The 16996-nt window shown below is 39.9% G+C and overlaps 1 protein-coding gene across 1 annotated transcript in view; it reads left to right on the top strand.

Moving 5' to 3' along the window:
* The window catches only part of PTEN (phosphatase and tensin homolog), a 33310-nt gene extending 17174 nt beyond the window's left edge, over positions 1–16136 (top strand). Inside the window, exons 5-8 of the mRNA XM_085306139.1 lie at positions 908–1049; positions 3385–3551; positions 12632–12856; positions 13772–16136. Coding sequence (XP_085162265.1) covers positions 908–1049; positions 3385–3551; positions 12632–12856; positions 13772–13942 — 705 coding nt within the window. The 3' untranslated portion in view covers positions 13943–16136. The remainder of the gene's footprint in view (positions 1–907; positions 1050–3384; positions 3552–12631; positions 12857–13771) is intronic.
* The last annotated feature ends 860 nt before the right edge of the window (positions 16137–16996 follow it).

Here is a 16996-nt window from a genome sequence, read left to right as displayed (position 1 = left end):
TTTTTTTTTTTTTTTTTTTGTAAAACACTTCAGAGGTATGTTTGGTAATAGAAAATAGTTGTGTTGCTTGGCCACAGTGGTATTAGCAAGCAGAACTGGAATCTTTTGATTTCAGATGTTGTAGAAACGTGCTTGTGGCATCGGTGCTTTAGTGCAAGGGGTCTGCTACTAAAAGTGCTGCTGGAGGGACGCTGACTCCTTTCCCGGGCCCTCCCCAGCCCTCAGAAACAGTGTCACGATACCATCTTCTTCATGACCCTCAAAGCCCCTGAGATGTGGAGGAGAGGAGTCTGCATTCTTTACCTTGTCACTTGGCTGTAAAGAGATACGTACAAAAAAATAAGTGGAAAACCAGTGTTCTGCTTTGTCTGCTGTCAGGACGTGGTAGTTGCCTGGTGTTATGCAGTGCACGTAAACAGCTTCCTTCTTAAATATGTTGTCAGACAAGTAAAAGGGATGTGGAAACGTATGAGGAAAAAGGGGACACGTGCAGAGGCTGTCTCTGGGAGCCGTTTGCAGGTGGGTTATGATTTGGCTAATATCCTAATTGTGGCGGGCAGCAGTGCAGAAACCGTCACAGAGGGTCATCACACGTTACTCTACTGAAAACCCGCRTTGATGAGTCTCAGCAGGGTAGCGTGCTGCCATAGCTAGGTTAGAGAGCAGGCGAACGCTCTCCTCGTCACGGCCAGTTTGGATATTTTACCTTGTGCTCCGTTCTTTATGCTGCACATACCTTGGCAGCAGCTAYATTAAACCACGATGGGGTTTGTTTTGTGCGCTTTAGCCACCTTTTTATCCTTGGTTTATTCATCCGTAGTTATGTTCTGAGCTACCAGGCGGAAGCTCGTTGACTGCTAATAAATGGTTTTGATTGCTTTTGAAGTTTGGTTTCCCCTTTGTTTAGGGAGTAACGATTCCCAGTCAGAGACGCTACGTGTATTACTATAGCTACCTGTTAAAGAATCACCTGGATTACAGACCAGTGGCACTGCTGTTTCACAAGATGATGTTTGAAACAATTCCCATGTTCAGCGGCGGAACTTGCAGTAAGTACCAAACACTCTTGCGCTCCCTTGTTTGCTCTTGCAGTGAAACAGTTTGGGCATTTGAACCTGCATTTAGTTACGGGACTGCTCGCACCTAGAGCGGCGTGTCGTTGCCTAAGGCCAACGGCTGCACGTAGAGCAGAAGATGATACTTAAATACTTCAGGTTCTCAAATCTGCTGGGTTACTATGGTCTGTCCCCTTGCATCCTTCCAGGCATAGTAGCTTGAGGTCTGTCTCACTACAGTTTTGAATTGAGATATATTTAATGGTTCAAAGACTTAAAAAGAATGCCATGTGTATTTTTGGATATTTGCCACTTAATTCTTTTTTATACAAGTTTTTAAAAAAGCCTTTTTTTGATACAGGAACTCTTGTGAACCATGAATTGCTTAAAAAAAAAACCTTTTGTTTTATTGTGTGGCGTATTGACTTCAAATGCAGTAACATCATTCTTCCCATGATAGTTTAAAAAAAGTCAGTTCCACTGGGTACATATGTAATTACCTCTAGAATAAATTTCTCCTTAGACGGAGGCTTGTAAAGTAGTATATACACATGTACATGATTAATTTGCTCATACAGTGTGTTAGCAAGGAACAGCATATTCTTTGCTACTCACTTATTAGTATGAGCAAGTATTTGCCTCTGTCCTTCTGTGGACTGCATTACAAAGCAGAATTACCTAGTGTTGCATGCTCATTTTCTGTTAGTGGATTTTTTTTTTTTTTATGCTTTTGTTATGGCTGCTGCAGCATGCGGTTAATTCCAGTGCCTCCTGCAGCTTTGGTTGAAATTGCACTCTTCATGTTTTTGCAAGGCACTACTTGAACGTGTAACACGCACAGGAAACAACCAAACACCATGTTAGGCTAGCTGTATTTACAGGGAGCAACCTCTGCCAAGAAACCTCTGCCCCTAGGGTAGAGGTGTGCAGAGATTTCTGCAATTAACACTTACTTAATGTTTTGGATAAACTGCGATATGCTTGTGAAATCAAGCTACACTAGGTATGAGTTTAACTCACACGAGCATTGACTTGTGTGTCCAGACTGTGATGTTGGTATGTTAGCTTTATAGCAGGATGTTAGGACAAGCAGATATTTGATAAGCATGTGAAAAGACTTAAAAACTACCAAGTGGCACTCAGCACATGCATACTGCAATGCTTTACGTTTTGATGGAATTTTCGGTGACTTTCTGAACACAAAACCAAATGACCTCTTATAACCTGCTCTCACTGTGCATCGACAGTGGTAGTAGTAAATTTACCACTGCAATGTGTTTAAATCCTACTTCTGGTCGTGTTCCTTCTGTTTTGAAAGTCAGTGGCTGAGCAGTCACGTCTCTTGGGTGAAGAGAAGGGATAGCAGGGTTTCACAGCTCCGAGGATTTGCAAGGGATATGTAACAGCTTTAGAGAGTAGACTGTTAAGCAGTGTGCTACAGGTATGGTAGGTCTTGCCTTTCACGACTCTGCTGCGGTGGTTTCAAAGTGGCTTTGCAGCCTAAGGTAGGATATGGTTCAGCGGGTGTCGTCTAGAGAGCAGTGTAGATCTGATGTTAACTGAGAAATTAGGAGAAAATGTGGGAAGATTTCTTTTAATTAGGTGCCCATTTGAAAAACCAGCTGTAATATTGCTGGTTTTCATGCTAGTTTGTTGGTAGTTTCCAAAAATAAAATCTGCTTAAGCTGCAGCAAAAACCTTTACCACTTTAGCAGTTACCCCTGAAGATTTAATTCTGGAAGTTGCACTGTGGCTGGCACTTTTTTTTTCTTTCCTACTGGTGGCAGAGACTTACAGGACAGGCTAATAGGCTGTTTGTATAGTCGGTTGTCAGTGCTGATTGGTTTGTATGTTAATGTTAAATTTTCCCTTGTTTCGTTTGTATAATGGTTCTGTTTGTGCAAGAGGAGAAATCAGCTTGTACTGATACGACCTCCCACTCTGCAATGCAAAGAAGAGAAGAAAGGGAGAACGAAACCCCTCAGCTGTGTCCATAATATAGAGATGAGAGGAATATGCAAGGAAAAGTCAAGAAGCTGTCACTTTATGTATTCATTTTCTTAATATAGCTTTATTAAAAAGATGCAGCAACTTTTTAGGAATCCGGTAGTAGGCTGAGAGTATTGTTACAAAGTACAGAAATATGTTACGGTGTTTCCAGTAGTATCCAGTAAAGCTTTTTCTTGATGCATTGCAGTGCTTAATGCTGAATATACTTTTTTAACCTTTTCAAAATATTGTAGCTGATGGCTATGATTTTGAAACTAATACTGTGTTTTTGGCAGTTTAAGAAACTTCTTGTGAAGTGACACTCTGTTTTGCCATGCAGATCCTCAGTTTGTGGTGTACCAACTAAAGGTAAAGATATTCACCTCCTCTTCAGGACCTTCAAGACGTGAAGACAAGTATATGTACTTTGAATTCCCTCAACCTTTGCCGGTATGCGGTGATATCAAAGTGGAATTCTTCCACAAACAGAACAAGATGTTGAAAAAGGTTGGTTTTCTCATTCTTCTCAAAAGCACTGTAAAGCCAGCCCTGATGCAGGGCTGGGATGTTGGTTATTTTTCACTGATGTGTAATCACAGTGTTTAATTCTTTGACACCTAGTTTTCCCGAGTTGGCAGTCTATCACAAAATGAAAGCTGGATATTTTGAGATTCAGTGGGTTTAAGTACAAACGTTGGATAAAAATGATACTAGATATGTAACTGCAGTAGTTAGGGTAGTAGTGAGTAATCTAATTGAGGAAGAAACATTCTCATCCTAAAAATAGACTTGCATACTGAGCAAGTTAACTCCAGATGTTTTCTTCACTACATTTTCTTAAAGTTTTAGCAGACACATAAGATCTTGATGTCTCTGTGCTGTTGGCTGATTTCTATCCATCTGTCAAATTTTTTTGAATCTTGGAGATAATTGAGTTCCTACGCACTTTGTGAAAATGTCTTTGCACTCTGTTCAGCCATCTCCTGGGTTCATATTGTAGCATTTCCCCAGCTGGAATGCCGTGACAGACAGAGAATCCGCGGAAGTGAAACTTCTATCCATGGCCTGATTGTGGGGAAAAAATGAATCTGGAAATTACTTTGGCACCAGAGTCATCAGTTCTTAAAGATGAATGCCTCATCATTGGATTTCATTAATTCTGGTGCTTGTGGAGCTAGTTTGCACCTACCTAAATGAAGCCTGAGGATGAAACCATATTGATTTGCATGTTAACTTTGTCACTTAATTCTGATCATTACAAATAGTTGTTCACTGCTTAATGGATGTTATAAAACTTAAGAGTATTCATGGATCAAGTCTTCTGCACAGATAAAACATAAAAATAACAAAACACTGTAATGGATAAGGAGACAAACGTAAGTGTCTGAGAAGGTCGTACAGTCTGTTATAACCATGTGTGCAGGCTGTACTTACTAGATGGGTCTATATACACATAGCCACTCTTTTGCTTTTGGGCCTCTTCAGTTACAAAATTGTTAACTAGTTTAATGATAAATTTTCATAGGCTGAAAATACACTCTTCCGTTGTGTTTGTCATTTGCTGGTGCTTGTGAAAGGTTAAACCGTTTCTCAATGGGAATATTCTCTTTCTTTGTTAAATCAGATGTCTTAGTTGATCAGTACAGCTATGCAATCCACAGAACGTAGAACAGAGCATTTTTTACTGTCAACTTAAACTAGAATTCCTATTTTAAAGTCATTTAAATTTAGAACTTTAATGCATGTGAGTCAGTTTTGAGAAATGACTTTTACAAGAGCAACCAGATAAGCACTGTGTGCTAGACATGAGGGATGTAGGGAGGAGATGAAACAAAACCCAAACATCTGAGACAAGGTCCTGTTTCATCCAGTCTCTGTCCTATCTTAACTGGATATTTTGTAGTTTCTTTACTGTCTTCAGTAATACACAGTTTATGAACAGACTTCCTAGGAAACGTTCTGCTACCCTTCTTACCTGTAAGCTCTGAGTGTCAGTACAGAGTTCTGATGCTGTATCTCAGCCTTTAACACCATCAGTGAACTCCTGTATTCATTTTACCTCTGCGGAGAGCATTGAGTTCAGTGCTAGCACAAACTCATTATCACAAATTGCCTTTGTCATTACATAAAAGTTTTGCGGTATAAATTTTGCCTTCAAGAATGCATCAAAACATTGGTGTAGAACTGTCTATGGAAAGCATGTAATTCTGCTGAAGTTTCATTTCAGTGTTGTATCAGCCATGGTTTTATTCCTTAAGAAACCTGATATTACTTGCTGAGGTKTTTTAATCTTTTTTTTTTTCCCCAAGTGCCCTAAATATTTTGATCTATGAATTACAGATATTGTGGAGATGCTCCTTTTCTCAGTCCTTTTGGACAGCTGGGGCTAGGAAACGCTGAGATGGTGGAAGCTGTGCTTTGCACAACTGCAAGCTTTTCTGCGAGAGAAAAGCTTTCCCTTCTCCAGAGGAAAAAAAACGTCTTTTGGAAGGCTAGGAGAAGCCACCTTGATAATCTGTTTCAAAAATCTGTTGAGTTGAATTCCTAATTGCCTTCAACTTTGTGTAAGAATTGATGCCAAAAGTAAGTAGGTATATGGTGTTACACAAGTCTAGTAAGAAGATTTCTGTAAGCACTGGTGTCAGTGCAAACACAAATTTTAGGGCATCTGGGGCTGGAGCTGTGGTCCTGTCAGGTGTAAGCATCTTAGTTGTTAATTTTATGAGCCCACTACTGAGCTGTTAATATTGAGAATTAGTGAAATACTCTATATAATAGAATCATAGAATCAGTAAGGCTGGAAGGGACCTCTGGAGATCATCTAGTCCAGCCCCCCTGCTCAGCAGGGCCACCTAGAGCGTGTTAGACAGGGTTGCATCCAGGCGGGCCTTGAATATCTCCAGAGAAGGAGACTCCACAACCTCTCTGGGCAAGCTGGTCCAGTGCTCCATCACTTTCACAGCAAAGAAATTGCCCCTCACATTCAGGCAGAACTTGCTGTGCTTGAATTTCTGCCCATTGCTTCTTGTCCTGTCACATGGGACAACTGAAAAGAGTTTGTCCCCGTCCCCTTGACACCCTCCCTTCAGGTACCTATACACATTGGTAAGATCCCCCTTCAGTCTTCTCTTCCTCAGGCTAAAGAGGCCCAGCTCTCGCAGCTGTTCCTCATAGGGCAGATGCTCCAGTCCTCTGATCATCTTTGTAGCCCTACACTGGACTCTCTCCAGTAGCTCTGTGTGTCTCTCGTACTAGAGAGTCCAGAACTGGACACAGTACTCAAGATGAGGCCTCACGAGGGCTGAGTAGAGGGGCAGGATCACCTCCCTTGACCTGCTGGCAACACCCCAGGAGACCATTGGCCTTCTTGGCCACAAGGGCACATTGCTGGCTCATAGTCAACTTGTCATCCACCAGCACTCCTAGGTCCTTCTCCACAGAGCTGCTCTCCAGAGGTCAGCCCCCAGCTTGTACTGGTGCCTAGGGTTATTTTTCCCTAGCTGCAGGACTCTGCACTTGCCCTTGTTGAACCTCATGAGGTTCCTCTCCACCCAGCTCTCCAGCCTGTCCAGGTCTCTCTGAATGGCAGCACAGCCCTCAGGTGTGTCAGCCACTCCTCCCAGCTTGTTATCATCAGCAAACTTGCTGAGGAGGCACTCCGTCGCCTCATCCAGGTCATTGATGAGTAAGTTGAACAGGATGGGACCCAGTACTGAGCCCTGGGGGACACCATTAGCCACAGACCTCCAACTAGACTCCCCACCACTGATGACGACCCTCTGAGCTCTGCTTTTCAGCCAGTTCTCAATGCACCTCACTGTCCACTCAACAACTRGTGTCTGATAACTTGGTTTGGCACCAGAGACACTTCTATCGTACAGTTCTTTTGACAACTTGTTAAGTGAAGTGACTGAGATGAGAAAAGGGCAAAGAGTGAATACTTGTGGAGGAAACCTGTCTTGGCTTAAATTTGAACACATTTATCTACACAAAGTGTTTCACATTGATTATGCCCCCTCTGACTCAGATAGCGAAATCTACTTTTTCTCTAGATAACCTCACTCTACACTGTCTTTAGTTAGAACCCACAGGGTGCCTTCCACTATGAAGGTTTCTCATCTTAAAGAAGATCACCTCGTTGGGGTGACCGTCTAAGCTATGAGGAGTAGCTTAGTAAGAGTAACAGTATTTTTTTTTCTTTTCCTGAGATTCTGGCTTATTCACATGTTTATGGAATTTGGAACTATGGGTGTGTTGCCTGTTGCTGATTCTTGCTGTTTCAAGGTTTTCTGTTAGCAGATTTATAGGTAGCTGAACAAGCTTTCTTGCATGTATTTAGAGGCGTTACATATCTACTACTCAGCATTTTAATTTCTTATAAGAAAACTAATCAAGAAAATAACATTAAACTGTAATTTTTGATCCTGTCTGGGCATCAGGCCTGGAGAATGGCTATATCTTGTCTCCAGAGATAAAGCTAACTTCCTTGTCTTCTTACTGGGTCTTTCTGGTGTTTGATACCACTGAACTCGGCTAAAGTCTTCTGGATTGGCTCACCTTCTGTATTTGCTTTCAGACTCTCTAGTCCTTTAAACAACAGTAGCGTTGTCTGCAGAACTCTAGTATGGAGGCCTCTCTTCAGCTTTGATGAAGCTGTTCTTGGATAAAATTAGTTTGGATGAAACGAACTTGAATGCCCAAGTGACTTTGATGCTGTAATGTTAGGTGCTTATTGTAAAATTTAAAGCAGTCAAATCTCCTGTTTTGTTTAGTATCAGAACTTAATTTAAGCAAAGTCAGTGGCTGGTGAGAGCTAATCTCCATCAGAGAATTGTTAGTGCTGGTGAGATGATGTTAGAGTGGCTGTGTTGGTAAGGGGCTGATAATTTGTGTCACACGGCAGCAGCTAGCAAATCCACAGCTTTTGATCTTCTCTTGTCTAATAAATGACTGTTCTTGGGCCAATGTATTCTTGGGCTGCTTCTTCAGTGTGATGTAGCTGCTTCCTTTTCCTGACTGCATGCTTGCTCAAATGAGGAAAAAATGGCTTCAGAGTTGGGTACTAGCTGAATGTACAAATTTCTGATGGATGAAATYTGATAATTTGGTGTGAGTTTTGCATCCATGTACCTATCTTGAAGCCTTTTTCTTCTGATTATCGATGTTGACAAAATGATCCTAAGATTTCAGCGTATCCTGAAGTCATTTGCCTCGGCAAGAGTAATACAGGAGGGATCCTCCCTATGGAGCCTTGGGGTAGAGGAGACTTTTTCAGGAAGGTTACAGTGCAGAGCTCTCCCAGTATTGATATGAAACACTGTTACTAGTTTTCTCTAACAGTCTTTGCTGTTTTGTACCCAGAATCTAGTGTAGACGGWGCTGACACCGTTGCTGACAGCTGTTGAATATGGCATTTTGTCTCTGAGGCTATATAGATGAAAAGAGAAATTAGGCTACACAAGGAAACAGGACTTTGGGTGTTTGCTGTTCAGCAAACAGTGAACTTCCTCTGAAAATGTCAGAAGACTTTAACTTGTTGAGCTAAAAATGGTACAAGTTTCATCAGCCATAGTGATGGGAAGGCTGTAAGGCTGGCCTGAAACAGGTTGAAACATGATCTCCATCTTCTGATTACTGGATAGCATGACCAAAACCCTTAGATGTTGCTCCAAAGTGATTAAGTACCTGTAGGTTTCTCTGCAAAATTAAATTTTCAGCAGTAAATGGGAACTCCTAACTGATGGCTCAGTTGATCTTGGTTTTGGATCTCAGGCTAAAGTCAGAGACAGGTATCAGCTCTAGAGTGAGGTTGTATGTGTGTGGGGGATTTTGGGGTGGGGGGCAGGGAGTATTGTCAGTCTAAGAACTGAAAACCTGTACCAGGTAGGAATAAGTATTATTGTCTGATGCTGTAATGTAGAATGTATGGTATAGATTTGGTTAAGAAAAGAAATGTATCTGTGATCTTTAAGGCATATTACTGTGTGACTGGAAGTGAAGCAAAACATTAAAAAAAAAAAAAGGCAGCTAATATTAATTCTCAGAAACCTATGCATTAAGTAGTGTTGCTGTGAATCCTTGATCTGATACTCTGATCTTCAGTAGTTTTCTATGTAAAAACTAAGTACAATTCATGCCTTAGTTTTTAGAATTCCTCTTATTGACTTATACTAGAGCTTTCTTCATCGCCTTCTATGGAATATTTTGAAGCCTGCCATTTTTGCTGAAGTTTGGTAAGGCTGATTGAATTCTTTCTTGAAAAAATGGGCTTTGTTTTTCAGTGAAAGCAGTGACACTGTTACCAGCTTCGAGAGCTAATTCCAAAAAACGTGACCATGTCTCCTCTCAGTTTTTGTGACCTTGTCATATTCCAGCACCTAGGAACTTAGGTTTTTAACCTAATTAAGTTATAGCTGGAAAGGAAGAAAAATAACTTGATGCTTTAGAAAGCTGGAAGGTGATAAGAGCATAAATGGCCAGCTTAGCTGGGGTGACTCCAATGCCAGGAGAGCTATGCAAATTTGTCTCAAGGGAGACAGGTTAAAAGACGTCTGGTAAAAAGTTCTTCATTTTTCTTGTATTCTCCAGACAATACCAGTAAAGCTGAGTCCCTGCAGTTTCAGTTCAGGTTGGCCCTTAAGTGCCAAGTAAATCCTTCCTGGTTCTGCTTCACCTGACCAAGCTTAAGCTGAAGCATGATAAGACCATACTTTCTGCCTCCACCGTCATTGGTTTGTATCCAGGGACCTTGTTTGCTTTTGCACTGTTTTCCTCCAAAGCTGTTTCAGCACTATTGATATAAGCCATTTTCCATTTTTTCCATCAATCATCTGCTGCAGTGTGTTTATTGGCTTTGTCCTCTCCTTTACTGACATCATTGGGGGCATCGTTTATGGTACTGAGGGCTAGCACCAAAGTACGTTGCTGCTTCCACAATTCAGTACTGAAGAAGATGCAAGATGTAGAATCATCACCTTAAGTACAAGAGGTGGGATCTGAAATTTACTTTCTTCTCTGAATTCTCATGAGTGGTGAGGCTGCAGGTGGTATATCTGCCTGCTTACAGAACTGTTGAGTGCTGGAAACACCAACCTCAGGCTTCCTTCTCACCTTATTTATCACAGATTACCCTTGGAAACAGTGGTGTTCTGTTCTGTAGCTGAAGGGTTGATACCTTTTGTTCCTCGTTTTGACCTAAACATCTCTTTTGGCTTGAGCAGGAGGAGTCATCTCATCTCTTTTGAGGACCGTGTGTCTTTAGGGGCTCCCATCTCCTGGGCATATGAGAACCTTGGAGGTTTATTCGTGAGGTTTTTGCTTGCTTACACTTTCTTCATCAGGCAGCAGTTTAAACTCACACTTGGCAGATAGACTGGTGACTTGTCAGAGCTGGAGCATAAATCCTCTTGCCCAGGACATTCAGACTCTCCTTCCAGTCCCAAAGATGTGTGTTTTTCTGTGGCAGTGTTAGTGAAGAGGAGGATGCTAGGTGTATAGGCAGGTTGTGCCTGACAAGAATCTGGTGATTGCTGTAGATGGGATGCTAATGGATGCACCAAGTTCCTTCAAGTTGTCCTAAGACAACTGCATTTACAGCATGTTCTGGTAAACTAATTGTTGATTCACAAAAGTACTGGTAAGGCATCTGTTGCAGTGGATAACTGCTTAATGACCATAAGTATTTCTGACGTATATAACTTCCTTCTTTCCCTTTGGACTTCCTTAAAGATTTGGGCTGCTTTTAGTGCTGATAAAAGTGCACACTAGCCGGAAGCTATTTTATATGCTGTCATAAAATACTGAAAATGAGACAAACTCTGGGGGAGAAGACATGTAGAAGTTGTTTCATCAGACACCTGAATTCCCTATACTTCTCTGTGCTTACAGACTTCTGTTAATTTGTGAGGAAAAGAGTGCGAGTTAAGCAACAGTCCCTTCTTTTTGCCCCCTCCTCCTCCCTCTGTCCCAGCACCCCAGGAAAATGTTGCGATGTTTTGCTGATGGAAAATTGCCTCCAAGAGGGAGGGATCCTGATGCGATATGTATTAGAACCATTTCTGTGCTATCTTGGATGCTCTCAATTGCCAGTAGAGGTTTATAGCTAGGAAGATTGGGCAGGTCTTGGATTTTCCAGTAAGAAAATTGGCATTCGATCTGGTTGGCTGGTAAGTACAATACCTAAATTAGCTTGGATGGAGTTGGTCCACATTGTGTTCCTGTATAACATGAAGAAATGTTAGGTTTTGGTATGTGCTAGCATTGTGTCATCCTTTCCCTGCCAGCTTTAGGGAAAATGTAGAGAGACTGACTACTGTGGGAAGACTGACTATTTGCATATTGGATCTTTTGCCATAAAACTCAGATGGAGCAAACTAGAAACTTTTTTTTTTTTTTTTTTTTTAAAAAAAAGAGGAAGTAAATATATCTGTGGGTTTCAGATACAGAAGAGTTCGATGTGCTAGTCAAGACCCATCCTATTAATAGTAGTCGACCTTGGAAACATTTACGCTTGACTCACAGAAGTGTGGCAAATGACAGAGAAGTATTACAAGAACTTTCAGTACATACTGTGCAGAGCTTGCAGGTGAAGTTCCTGAGCATCTAATCTTCAGCCATTGTCTAGCCCACTGTGAAAACACTTGCTACTGCTGGTTCAGGATGTGTGAAGATAGGTATCCATAACAGTATTCAGCAACAGTTCCAGTGGTTGTGAAGGATGTGGTGGACTGACTGGTATCAGCTAGCATGCCACTGAATTTTAAAAATCATAGATAAATTTGTATTTTGCCTCTTTGTATGTGGTTGCTTGTGGTAGTATTATATAGGGTAAGTTGACTTGCACCTTTCCAGAGAGCTATTGACTGTCTGTTGTCAAGTTCTGTTTAAGGAGAATATTCTTAAATTGTCAATGCCAGTATCCTTAAGCTTCTCCGTAACAACCTACTTCCTTTTGCATGGAAGAACAGCAGACAGTTTCAGAGTCTAACTTTCTCTTATTTGTCAGCAAACATCTGACTTAGAAATTGCTGCTGTAGAGTAATGAGTCCACTAAGATAGCAGATCCATGTTGTAGAGTGTTTGCTCAGGACTATTGCTATATCAAAATAAAAAACCATTCTTTTATACAGGAAGCAAAGGAAGATGATTTTCTCTGATACACATTACTTATCCAGGCTCGTTTGCAAAGTTGTCTGTTGGGTTTGGATACTGCTTAGAAGATACATGCAAGAAAATTTTTTGTCTTGTAGTTACTGATTTAGCACTTGTTTGATTTGCTATCATTTGCTGTTCTGTAGGTACAATTGTTTTAAAACCACCTCTTAATAAGGAATGACCTGAAAGCTTAATGGGTTAGAATTTAGTCTGATTAATGCAGAATTGTGTGTATTATCTAGGAGAGTTGGTGAAAATGTCTTTACATGTAATGTAACCAATGATGTATTATTGTACAAATATGTTTCATTTGATATTGCTGATTTATTTTTCACCAAATGATATATTAGTCAAATTAATATGCCATTAGTGAGTACTAAAGCAAGCTTGTTGTTTTTGTTTTTGTTTTTGTTTTTTTTTTTTTCCTTCCCCAGGACAAAATGTTTCACTTTTGGGTAAATACATTCTTCATAGGACTGGATGAAAATTCAGACAAAGTAGAAAACGGAAGTCTAGTTGCAGATCAGGAACTTGATGGTATTTTCAGTACAGAGCGTTCAGATAATGATAAGGAATATTTAATCCTTACATTAACAAAAAACGATCTAGACAAAGCAAATAAAGACAAAGCCAACAGATACTTCTCTCCAAACTTCAAGGTCAGTATATATTATGTATAAACAAAGCTGAAAAGCTGCATGCAGTTGTCTGACTTGTCTGTCTTGCCTTATGGAGAAACCATTTGAAACTGCTGTATATAGAGAAACTGAATTCACACGAGTGTCCACCATTTAGCAGAGGGTTCTGCCTTTTTTAAGTTTATTTGGTTTTCAGGCAGTCAATACATGGTATTGGAGTGCTTATGTTAAGATGACGGGAAGCTAGGAGTAGAGACTTTGTTTTTTTTTTCTTTTTCTTTTTTCCCGCCGTGTAGTGTCTTAAAGTCATTAGAAACTAGTGGCAGGAAATGCAGAGATCCAGGCAGTAGTCTTTGTACCAGCAGTCCTACACCAGCTGCATTGCCACTAGCTCTGTGGGCTTCACACAGTAACTCCTTAGCTGATTTGAAGAGGTGCCTGCTTCAGAGGACTGCCCGGTGCTAGCTTCCTATAACCTCTAGGTTGAGCTTTGAGGAGCGTGAGCCCTTGTCAGCATTGCTTAAAAAAAAAACAAACACAAGATGATTTGGGGTATTCTGACTTGCTCATAAAATGTCATTTGTCCACAGCAGTGCTGCAGATTTGCCATATTCTTTCATTTGAAGGTAATGGTCATAATTACCTAACAGAGGTGCTACAACTCAGAGTAGAGTACAAATTTTTGATGCGGCTATGCAGACCTCTTTGACTGGGCCTAGGAAAAAAGCCATTTTGCAATTTGTTCTTTATTTTGCCAGGAGTGGTAGAGAGACATTTACCCTTTGAAGAGCACCTTCTTTCCTGAGTGGAGAAGGAAGCACTTAAGTAATTCAGTGTAGCAAAAACAGCCCTGCTGTTCAGGATTGCGTTGTTACCTTTGTTCTGTTAAGGTTGAGGTTCCCTTTTTAAATGTTGGGTTTTTTTTTTCTTTTCTAGGTGAAGCTATTTTTCACAAAAACAGTAGAAGAGCCATCAAATCCAGAGGCTAGCAGTTCAACTTCTGTAACACCAGATGTTAGTGACAATGAACCTGATCATTATAGATACTCTGACACCACTGACTCTGATCCAGAGAATGAACCTTTTGATGAAGATAGGGATACGTAGAGTAAAAGAGTCTAAATCTTTTTTTTTTATCGGAAAAAAAAAAAAAAAAAAAAAAAACACATGGAGAGTGACAAACTTGAATAAACTGAAAAAAAGGACCTTTTTAAATGGCAATAGGACATAGTGTCAGATTACCAATTATAGGAACAATTCTTTCCTGACCAATCTTGTTTTGCCCTATAAATATACAGGGTTTGACACTTGTCCAGTTGGGGGGGGGGAAGGTTACGTAGCTCTGATGTGTATATACCTTTTTGTGTCAAAAGGACATTAAAACTTCAATTAGGAACTATAAAGATGGCACTTTCCCATTTTATTCCAGTTTTATAAAAGTGGAGACAGACCTAATGTGTATACGTAGGAATTTTTCCTTTTGTGTTCTGTCACCAGACGAAGTTTCGAAAAAGCGCAAGTATTCAGGTTCACATCCTGCCCCTTTTTTTGCACTTATGTGGCAACAGAAAAGTCTGCAGTTGGCTAAGAGAAGTCTCTAGAAGGTTTTACTACATTCTAATGCATGTATTTTGGATGGGGGATGGAAAGTAATGCTCAGAAAGGAATATAGTCTGCTGGAGCTTGGCCTGGGTACCATATCCAGCTATTTACATGCACCTTTCTTTAGCATGCTACCGCGATTCATCCTGGACAATTGAAGAGTTGGCCGCTGTCACTGCTTGTTGTTTGTGCATTTTATTTTATTTTTATTTTTATTTTTATTTTTTTTAAGTGTAATGGTGCTAGAAAAGGCAGCTAGAGGGAGTGATTCTGTATAGGGGTACAGGAATGAACCTTCACAACATCCTAAAGACCCATAAATGAAGGGATAAAAATTATTGGGGTCACCGAAAGAAAACACAGCAACAATGACTTAACCATACAAATGTGGAGGCTATCAACTAAAATACAGGCTTGAAACAAATTGTTACAAAAATTGACAATGATTTATTAATTTTTTTCCGAAACATAATGGCTGCTCCATCTCCTGTGTAATCAAGGCCAGTGCAAAAAGTCAGATGCTATGTTAGTACATACATCAGTCAACACCTTACATTTATATTATTAGTTTTTCAATCATATTCCTGCTGTGAATACTTCGTGTACTGCCTTGCAAGCTTTTTCTCATTAATATAAAAATATTTTGTAATGGTGCACAGGAAACTTCAATTGGAGATTCTCCAGGTTAGTGTTTATTTTGAAGATTTATGATGCATTTATTCAATCAAACCTCTGTCAGCTGTTCCACCCCTTTGACCTTACACATTCTATTACAATGAGTTTTGCAGTTTTGCACACTTGTTAAAAAATGTCATTAACTGTTAGGGGATCTTACTTGAATACTCAGTACCAACGATGTTTTAGAAAGAAATATTGCACATGATATAGAGGAAAGCAGTGTTGCAGTAAGTGCTCAACACTGCACATAAATGAAGATGTGTACTTTTTAAAACCAGAATTTGTCCCAAATATGTTGCTTGCTATTAAAAAAAAAAAAAAAAAGTTTTATAATCTCACAATGTTGTATCATTTGCTCCTAGGGATATAGCCAGGAGTAGGGATTTGAGATTCCCTTTCAGTATATGATTGACATGCCCAGACTGCAGATGACTTAGAGTACAACTAGTGTTGTATATAAATGTGAAGTAGCTGACAAAATTGTAAAATTGTACACCATGAAGAGCTGTCCCCAAGTTCACGCTTCTTTAGGATTCTTTAAAAAAAGAAACCCCATTTAATTAATATATTGGTGCTGACATTGAAATTCATTAGCTGTCTTCTCGCCTAGAGAATTATGTATGGATTCAATAAGAGCCCTGTACAACAGCATTAATGTTAAGAATTTGACTAAGACAAGGCAGGATTTCCATTAACTACTCTTGGTAAACGAAGGTATAATTTTTTTTTATTATTATTACTATTTTTTTTGCTATCTGTTGGTCAGTTTTGCTCATCAGATCCATGACTCTAACTTCTAACAAAGCCGGTAAATATGTTCTGACTTGTAGGTTTTAATTAGACTTTTAATGTCTTAACGGATCAAGATCGCTGGTTCCAGCCCTCGTTATTGCTGAGCAGGAGGTGGTTACCTTGAGACGTGACACTTAACTCGTACCCTTTGAATCATGTTTCACCCTGTCTGTTTTTAACAGTTGAAAGTTGTGTTGGCTAATAAACAAAAATGTTCATGCTTTAAAAATCCGTGGATATTGACACTGGTCTGTGTCCYGCTTTTGGACTCATGATAAGAAAATTGGATTGGAGAGGTTCCAGTACGTAACGCTGAGGGCCGGATTGGAAATAATGACGCGATGGGCTTTTGCACTGTTTTTTTTTTCCTTTGGAATGTGAAGGTTGCAATGAGGGTTTTGATTTTGAATGTTTCGGTGTTTCTGAGAAGCCTTGCTTACATTTTATGGTGTAGTCATTGGAAATGAAAAAATGGCATTATATATATATATATATATATATATAAAATATATATATAAATATATATTATACATACTCTCCTATACTTTATTTCAGTTACCACCCCCCATAGAAGTTGACAAGAATTACTATGACTGAAAGGTTTTTGAGTCCTTATTAAAACTTTATTTATGACAGTATTCATAATTAGCTTGAAATGCATTCTGTAGGTAATCTCTCCTTGAGTTTCTGGACTGTACGCTTAAACTTTTGGATGTGCAACAGCTTACGTGTCAGAAACTACTTGAAGGCATCATTTCTGTAAGAGCTTACTGGTCAGTCCCCGAAGCATCCCTAGTCACTGGTAGCCCCACTCAAAATATTTGCCATGACTATTAAAGGGCAGTTGTATAAAGAGCATCCGGATTCCTTCCCGTGGCATGCGTTGTAAACCGAAGTGGAGTTTACGTGCAGCACCAAATGTTTCAGCTTTACCGAAAACAAAAAAATAAGGAATTCAAAATAAGGATGCTAGTGTGTGAGTTCCGTGTTCAGTCATAGCAAATGTGTGCAATATGTTAACGATGCCTGTGGTTGCCACGAAGTGCCTCGTTTACTTTTTTTTTTCTTTTTTTTTTTTTTTTTTAAATA

The sequence above is a fragment of the Rhea americana genome, unplaced genomic scaffold (genome assembly GCF_003343005.1).
Source record: "Rhea americana isolate MKP2758 unplaced genomic scaffold, rheAme1 scaffold_233, whole genome shotgun sequence".
NCBI lineage: Eukaryota > Metazoa > Chordata > Aves > Rheiformes > Rheidae > Rhea > Rhea americana.
This window is presented reverse-complemented; position numbering and strand designations above follow the sequence as displayed.